At 33.7% G+C, this 9583-nt stretch overlaps 1 protein-coding gene across 1 annotated transcript; it reads right to left on the reverse strand.

Moving 5' to 3' along the window:
• Nucleotides 1-434: 434 nt before the first annotated feature.
• Nucleotides 435-5276, reverse strand: LOC112755942 (carbon catabolite repressor protein 4 homolog 1). Its single transcript, XM_025804293.3, has 12 exons — nucleotides 4651-5276; nucleotides 3687-4431; nucleotides 3495-3581; nucleotides 3327-3410; nucleotides 3165-3251; nucleotides 2987-3073; nucleotides 2131-2184; nucleotides 1951-2042; nucleotides 1731-1845; nucleotides 1463-1607; nucleotides 1222-1378; nucleotides 435-624 (listed from the first exon to the last, which is right to left on the reverse strand). Exons 1-11 carry the CDS (start codon nucleotides 4806-4808, stop codon nucleotides 1230-1232), a joined length of 1803 nt encoding a protein of 600 aa, XP_025660078.1. The 5' UTR covers nucleotides 4809-5276; the 3' UTR covers nucleotides 435-624; nucleotides 1222-1229.
• Between the last annotated feature and the right edge of the window lie 4307 nt (nucleotides 5277-9583).

Raw genomic sequence — 9583 nt, forward strand, 5'->3', positions numbered from 1 at the left:
ATCATTACAGTTACATCATTCTAATTTAAGAAAATGCTGATGATATTCTTGCAAATAATTTGTATTTGCTATCTACCAGAAATTATGAGGTAGAGCCGAAAACCTACTATTCCATTAATTATGCCCATGCTAGGCAACTCACCTCGTATGTGACAAAATTCACAAACTTAAATCAATACGCCATCCTAAACTAGTAAACTTTCAGGTTAGCAAATGAGATAAACAGTTTTCAAGATATATTATAATTTAATGGAGACAGATATCTATAAGCCCTGGACTCAGCACTCAGCTGTCACTTGATCAGAAGGACTTCAAGAATGGAAAGATTGATTAGTTAGTTGAGTTTTAGATGTATAAAGCCCGTGGGAAAATAAGAAAGCTTTCACTTTATAAAAAATATATATATTAGGGAAGAGGAGGGTGAAGTAAGCAAATCAGTAAAAGGGATGATAAATTTTCTATGAAACAAAGGTAGCATGATACAAAGCAGATCATTGCAAGGACCCCCACATGGGAGATACCTGGGAAAAAAGACAAAGGCCATGATCTACCACTCTTACAATATCTTGTCAACTAAATGCTTGATTCTTTCAACCTTTTTGTTTACGTATATCCGGATCCGACCTACAAAAATTGAGAGCCATCACCACAAAAAAAGTAGTAAAGCATAAAGACATAAAAAGGACCAAAACTCTACCCAATGTGGTAGTGGAACAAAACGATCAAAGACAAGAACGATTCAATGTGGGAATGGAAACAAGACACATCAAGGACGAGTACAGACACAATAAGATTGTAAAAATCATCAGTGAAACAGTCAAATCCTGGAGAAAAAAATATCAATGGCATATAAGATAGGGGAAATCCTTCATCACACCAAGAGATTACTCCAGCTGATAAAAGTCCTTCAACTTTTAAAGAGACTCAAACAAAACTGGTACATACCTATTGGGCTCAGTGTTCATATTTAACAAGAGGAGAAAACTTAAGAGATTGCCAGTCATTAAGGGTCTATCTATGTGGGAATTATGATAAAATGGAAGGAGAAGTTTTAGGTCTATGTCCCCTACTTAGCACGTCTCTCAACATCTAACAAAATTATTATTTTTAAAAAATTATGAATAAAATAAAATATATACACCAACACAAATCAAAACATAAGAGGGTGTAAAGGACAATTCATTTATCAAGGGAATAAGGAGTGATATTAGTAAATAGTACCTTATGAGTCAGCGCCTAGATCTATTTTTGCAGCAGCGGAACTCAGCTAACAGAGCTATATGATCTGAGGACCATTCGGGTGAAGGAAGAGCTGTATCCTTCCTCAAACTTTCCTCGTCCAATAGCTCCAACAACGACTCCACAACCAAGGAATCCGCTGAAAAAACAAATGATGTTACTTCACAAGCAAGAAACCAGGATGTTAGATTTATTAGTAAGATAATATGGCAAGATAGCTTACCTGTGTAGAATATGTAATCTAGAGATCCAATAAAATCTCTAGTGACATTGGTGAATAAAGGTTCATTTGTTGTGCTGTCCAATCTCCGTCTATGCTGCTCATACCCAACACCAATTGTTCTTGCAAAAGATGAATATGCACTGACCTAAAACAGAAAGGATGCCACACCCAAAAAGTTAAAGTTAATAAGAAAAGTTGACAAGGAAATACAGAATTAAAGCGAGAGAGATTATATATAACTTCAAATATACTTGAACGAATGCATTACCAGTGGCAATTGGTGAACCAACTTGGTACGAGGGTGCAATATAGTAAGTGGGTCAACAGCTAAATCAGGATGTGAAGGATCTACCTTTCCCATTGCAAGAAGAGAATGAGGAGCACTGCAGCAAAGTCAGAATAGCCCTTAGGAAAAAAATTACTGACACCGATAAAATGGCCCTTGAAGAACTTTATTGAACATTAAATGTAAAGGGAAGGAACCAAACCTTCCTGGAACTGAGTTAAAGTCTCCACAAACCAACATTGGAATGTCTGCACTGGCAGCGATTTTCTCCAATCCTTTTAAAAGTGTATGCACCTAAAAGAGAGGAAGAAATTATTAAAGATTGAGTTCGAAGTACACACTGTTTCCTATTCAATATGAACAAGTCAAAGCAATTACTAACCTGCCAGAGTTTGACATCCTTTAAACCGTCATGCACATTGACATGTGTATTTGCCTGAACTCCACAAATAAAAACTAAGATTTAGTAATAGCTATTAGATATTAGTTAAAAGAAATGAAGTTGAACATAAACCAACAGTAGTAAAGGTAGGGAAGGGGGAGGAAAAGCATATCTTTAATAAAGATAAATCCAGATAGTGATTTCAATAAAAAAAATTGAAACAAGACAATTATGTTGGTCATTTTTATATGAGGTTTCAGAGTTAATTCACGGGGAAAGAAAAAAAACACTAACACTACTGCGTCTACTGATGACAGACATCGTTTGGCTCACCAATCTTGTAAATTTAATAACCCCAATATGTTGAAAATATCCAAGAACCCATCTTGTTTGGCCAAGCCAAGGATACTATACTAAACCTCTTATTGTTAAGAAAATTTAGGTGAAATAATAACAGACCTTATTATAGAGAATTTCAATACAACTCAACTAGGTGTGACAAGGTGTTACAATGGTTTATTTATATGCTACCCAAATTTTTATTAACAGAGCCAAAATCCACGAGTAAAACAATAAACCATAAGAATAATGATTAAAAGAAAGAGGCCTTAAACATATATCAGGAATGATTAGCCTTAATAATAACTGAATACTAAGAACAAAAAAATGTCCATAGAGAAAAATTCAAAAAACAGCCCAATCATCAATTAAATATTGCAAGCATAACACAGAAATGGAAAACAATAAGAGAAATCCATGCACAATTTGTATAAGTAATATTGGCAACAAGAACCACAAAGGAGGACCCACGTAAGTGAGCAAGGGGGATGACTAAATCAAAGTAAGAAAAGCATACCACACAAAGAAGCTGTCTTTTCCCAGGATTGTCAACAGGCTGATTGTTTACCTTTGCTTCTAGTACAACTATTAGTGCAACATTATCCTAAAAGAAAAATAAAGGAAACTTGTTAAGCAACAGCTCTATTACAGATAATTTATTCATTCAAAGTATCATGTTTCATGCAATAAACAACCTTAACCAGCCGATTCAAGGCAGTTTTCCTCTGAGAGGTTGGAATCATTGCATCTGTTAATGACTGTGCAGCCTTATTAAATTCAACCTGCATGCAAGAAAACACCATTTTAAGTTGTATAGAAACTTAAGAGAAGTCTATACCCATAAAATAACTCCTCACCTCGTATTTTTTCACATGTGAAAATCTGTCTCTACGAAAAAATGTCGCACAACCATCAATTGTATTGGCATTACCAAGGAATACCTGCAAGACCCCCATCATCTCAGCTTAACAACAAAAGAAAAAACTTAAAATTATGTAAATAACGAAGTAAAGTTCAACAACAACCTCATTTGTTTTTTTCTTGTAAAGACCATAATAACCATGTTTATCCAGTTCAGGGGCAAAAAATTCCTCATAATGATCACTTTGAACCTGTGGTTGACATAAAGAGCTATTTACTCAGAACCATTCAACGAATAAAAAGTTTAAAAAACATTAAAAAAAATCATCATCGCATCTAACAGCACATGAACATACCTCCTGAAGACAAATAATATCAGCACGGTAACCAACTATTTCTCGTAACAAATTTTGCCTGCGATAAGGCCACGAAAGAGCCCACGAAGGGCAGTAATTGTATAATTCACTTGAGGCATATGAATCAGACAATATGTTGTATGATAGAACCGTAAAAGATCCTGAAGATGTTATACGCCCTTCTGCATCTAAATGCCCCATCCCATCAACAGGTATCATTCGACGTGGACTAGGCGAAGGAGCAGGAATGACACGGGATGTTAGTAGAGTGCTAGAATGCCCCACGGTAAGTTTTGTCTCTGCATCAACTACAACACACTCGAACTTAAGTACATGACCAATGTCATCAGCAGTAGGGGTGTATGTCTTAGAACGTCCAACTTCAAACCACGTTTCACCACCACTTCGTTGTGTAATTGCTGCCGGATACACAGGTGCAGCTCCATTTGTCAGGCTAGCACTTGAAGCAGAGGCAGATAAGGTGGTATTGGAAGACCCAGAACCAGAATTATTAAATCGCCCAAATAACTCCTCCTCTTCATTTCCGTTGTCATTAACTGCGCTTGCAGCACGGTCATGTAAGACACGATGATGCTGCCATGCATCTGAAAAACACTTTGGAGTGCAATGGTAACTTTTGGCAACAGGTATTTTAGCCTTAACACAACCTAGGCACTGCAGTGTGGCCTGCTCGGATGGATGTATGCTACAAACAGCAACTTTTTTATCACTTTGTACACGATACCTGCCAAAAGGAAGGTCCAAATGGTGATCTCAAATAGCAGACACTAAAAGATTCAAGTTTAATACACCAAAATAGCTAAATGAGCTAAAACCTAACAGCAAAAACTACATACACCCACTTCTAAGAAACAAGAAACACAATTCAAGATCATCAAGAAAGATAAATAATTCTTTCACAATAGGGTAAAAAGAAGATGCGAATAGAGGGAAGTGCACTAACCACTTGTAACGCAAGAAATGGCCATCTAAGGGGTTGATCTCGGAAACATCATCGGTGGTAACGGTCCTGTCAGGGCGGCGGAGGAGCACATAAGGTGTTAACTCACATCCTACGATGGGAATATCGGAAGGGAGGTGCACTCGCACCACGCTCAGCATGCTTCACTCTTCGCAATCTTCACAGCTCTCTGACCCTATCAACACCACTCTTCTCCTTCTGCTGCTGCTTCTGCTTCCTATGCTACCGCCCGTAACTGTATCTATAACTGTAACACAACGCTTGCAGGGGCGGATTGTTGGCGGATCCGCCATTTACATGACCCGGGTAGCCGCCAGCCTTGACGGAATTTCAATCAGAACAAACCCTAGGAGGAAAATTGGTGGCGCAATAGGAAAGCTTAGCGATTGGGGAGCGGGGATTTGATGGGCGAAGCGATCTGGAGGATCGGATATTAGGGTTTTAGAGAGAGGAAGAGGAGAGCGATCGAAGATTAGGGTTTTTACTACTGAGGATGTGAAAAAATGGTTTCTTTCTTTCTTTCTTTCTTTCTTGGCGTATGGTTTCTTTCTTGGCGTCTGTGTGTGAAAGTGAGTGTAAATTGGGGGGAAGACAAGATACGATTATTTAATCTTGTTTTGTTTTTCATTTTCCTTTTTGTTTCTTTTCTTTGTATTTTGTCTTCGTGTCCTTAGCTGAATTTACTTTACTTTTTTTATTTTTTGTCACTAATTTACTTTAGTTAAAGAGATATTATATTTACATTATATAGTTTGTGCGTGTGAATAAAATAATCACTAAGAAAGGGTAATTCACTAAACTTTTTTTCTTATAACACATCAAACAATCGCTTGTTATTTTTTATGTGGGAGAGAGAGAAGTGTATAACAAGAAGCTGTGAGCAGAAGTGTGTTTCACATTGGTATGGGATGTACAAATCGATTTGTTTGTTTTATTTTTTTTTTTCAAACAAACAATCACAAATCGGACCGTCCGATTTGTGAATTCGAAAATAAAAAAATTTTTAATGTTAAAATCGGACCGTCCGATTTTTATTTTAAAAAATAAAAAAAATAAAAAATGCAAAACGGACCCTCCAATTTGTAGCTTATTTTTTTCTCCAAACAAATCGGACCCTCTGATTTGTAATTTATTTTTCTCTTCAAACAAATCGGACCGTCCGATTTGAATAAAACACCATATCAAAAAAAAATACCTAATCTTCCAATAATGATGTATTACACATATATTTAAACAATATAAAAAAAAATTAGCCTCAAACAATCCACTTCATTTTTTATAATAGGTTAAGTGCGGAATTTTTTTTTAAATAAATAAAATAAACATTTTAATTACTAAAATATGTTATTTTTAGAGTTTTTTTTGTGTCTTATCTTTTTACAGTATAAACGAGATAAGACACAAACACGTGTCATCACAGCATTTCTGGTCCCATCTTCTTCTCTCATTTATCTCATTTTTCTCTTTTTCACAATATTTTTTTGATATTTATTAATTTTCCAGACGTTATGGCACATAACACTGACATCAATCGCCTAAACACTAGTTGGTACATTGCGGGAGTTATGAACTTTGAGGTTAGTGTATTTTTTATCGTTTAAATTAATAAGTTTATGCGATTTTAAGTAGAAAACTTTTATAGAACTAATGTTTTAACACATGAGTAAATTGGATGATGTTTAGATATCACAGAGTAGGTTAGTTGTCAAGTTATTAATAATTCTTAGGTGTATAATTTATTCACAGTAAAAGTTAAATAGTTAATTACTTTAATTTGATTAGTTACTTAGAAGGTTTGATTATCTTTTTTTTTTTTTCGCAAATATTTTTTTGTATCATTTTTTATGTTGTGATGTTTATATGAGTTGTATTTTATATTTTTTTTTTTAGAAACGATTTTAATATGCTAAAGAACTTAGTACAAAATGGAATCTTCATAAAAAATTTTTTTTTTTTAAAAAGAGATCTCGCCTACTAGGCTGCTACTATCTAGGCGGATTAGTCATACACTTGCCCCATATGCCATTGTCCCTTTTTTGAGACTTGAAGGAAACTGGGTTCAGCGACACATTGCAACTCAGAAATTTTGTATTTGACAACTCTCGAATCACTACATTTGTAGAACGGTGGCGTCTGGAGACCCACACTTTCCACCTGCCATGTGGTGAGTCCACCATCACCCTGCAAGACGTTGCGTACCACTTCAGGTTACGCACAGGGAGCCACTACCACTTGCCCAAAGGAATGAGTCATTTAGCATCAAGTTGATGTGGCTCCGGGACTGAGTCCGGCACATGCCTCTACAGACTACCAATCCAACCACCTTCTGACAGTATCCCAGATGTTACATCATGATGCTGATTGGTGGCTATCTGATAACAAACAAGTCCAACAATAGGCGTAGTTTTTAAGATCGTAGTTTTTTTGTTCAAATAAAAAGTTTATAAATTATATGTATGGTTACTATATGTGACCAAAAATTGTTATATAAATATATTTTTTTACAAATTATGATTTATAAATTTTAGAATCCATTTAATGTCAATTTAGATTTTTTAAATTTATTATATTTTGAGTTCTAATTCATAAAAAAAATTTTTCAAATAGACTTATGGGTTTATCAAGTTTTAAACAGGCCGGATTTAAGCTTGAAAAAAGATATGTGCGAGATAACAGGTCTAGATTTAGGCCGTCTATTTATAACATAGGTCAGGCTTGTCAAAATCAAAGCTCAACTCGGCTCAGCCCATTTTTCTCCTAATTGTAAAATTTATCCTTAAAGTGAAATCGATTCTCTTGTTTTTTACTTTTTCATCAAAGTCAGAACTAGAAAGAACAAATAAATAAAATAAGACCAATAATCCATAGGAACTTGACCTAATATTACTATTTAGAATTCAGAAAACATGGAAATACATCATTTTACATCCCATGTAAAATGTAGCCGCATTATTACATTTATAAAAAGAGAAGTGATAACACATTTAGAGGTTCCCTCAACCTCAACTGTTATTAACAGGCAACAAAATGTTATAAATATTAAATAATTATAAACACGAAACAAGGAGCTTTCTTCAATGGGGACAAATCATTTCTTAAGTGATGATGATAATACACCTTGTTCAAGTTTATATTAGCATTTTGAGGAGGGTCTGTTTCTCTTCCTTCTTGTGCCATCACCATGGCCTCTCATATTACTAGCTGTTACAAGTTTATAGTTAGAAGGAAGCATTTCATTCATCTTGCCAAATCTTTTGGAGCTGTTCAAAGACAGATGTTTAAACAACTTTCATAAAACACCAACAAAACATGAAGATTTTAGATTTGGACATCTTGTTATGTACTAGTATGCTAGGAACTGATAGGGCTCATACTTTTCATAAACTTTTTCAACATCTGTTTGAATTGTTTTCAAGGTAGAATTTCTTGAATGAACCTACTGCAATAATTAACAAACCCCATACATATCAAGATTCAAGATCATTTAGCATACATTAAACAGGAAAAAAAAACAAGAAAACAACACCTGGATAAGCTTGCATCTTTAGAAAGTTCTTCAAGTTGTTTCTTAATAATCATCAACATACTCACATTCTAGTTATTTCTTAACTAAAAACCAAAATAACTAAACACTAAAACCAAATCTAATAATTATTACAACTCACATCAGCATCATCATCAGCATTTTTAATGTACTAATACCACTCTCTAAATTTTTTATTCTCTAGTTGAGCTCATTGAAAATTCCTTGTATAAACTAAATCATATATACCTTGTTGTTCTTTATATCTATCAGCCCAATGAAAAAAATTACAATGAACTTCAAACTACAACAATGCAAAAAAATCCATTGAATCAACAATCACCAAATCATCCCTTTAAACTCGTATCCACTTAATAATTCCATCAAATAGAGAATTTTACCTCATAGTTAGAACACTCATAAAAAGGTCTTCCTAAATTCTCTAGTTTCGCTCGGTACTTCATCACTGTATGCAACCTACAATTGCATAATAATACAATGTTCTTACTCCTAATTTAAATGTCCCTTACTGTAATTTCTTTTATTATAGTTGTTCTTGTTTGAGCTTTCTTGATTTCTATTATCACCACCCATCATGGCTCACTCAAAAGAATGAATTTTTAAAATTTGACAAGAGAATACTATGAACAACAGTAAAGAGAAGTGAAGACAAAGAAAAATATATGATGATGATGAAGATTTGGAAGTTAGAATTTTATAAGTGTGAATGGATCAATTTAAGTATGTTAACCAAATTTTAAATACCAATTTAAATTAAATTCATTGTATATTTATATCAGCGTACAATATCTAGTATTTTTTAGATTAACAAATATTTACTTTTCTTCTGAGAATAAAAATACATTTGGTCATTTAAAAAATCAAAAGGCTTATCTGATGCGTTAATAATTCTATCAATATGATCACAGCTTGCATTCTTTCAAATTAAAAGATAACATACACGTACATTTTTCTAACAATACATGTCATTTACGTGATTAATTAGTAGTATATGGTGGTTTAATTAAGCAAAAGCTAACTTGGCAGAAAAAAGAGGCAGGAGATTCTATTTATTAGTTTTGTGTATCATTTCATATTCCACTAATAACAATTTAACACTGCATGAACTTGAATATTTTTTTTTACAATTATTACCTAATAGTCAACCATATTGCAGCTAATTATATTTTAAATTATAACAGTTTAAAAAAACGAATTTTACTAACAGTTTTGCAAATACCATTGAATAACTAGAGACAATAATTAAGCAACCAAATGAGATGTGAGCATTATAATGTGAATCTAAAATAATTAAACAGAAGTTTTCTATTAATAAAAAAATATCGAAATGAATTTTTTTTTAAAAAAAACTTACAAACAAACATTTGAACC

The sequence above is a fragment of the Arachis hypogaea genome, chromosome 6, assembly GCF_003086295.3.
Source record: "Arachis hypogaea cultivar Tifrunner chromosome 6, arahy.Tifrunner.gnm2.J5K5, whole genome shotgun sequence".
In the NCBI taxonomy this organism is placed as follows: domain Eukaryota; kingdom Viridiplantae; phylum Streptophyta; class Magnoliopsida; order Fabales; family Fabaceae; genus Arachis; species Arachis hypogaea.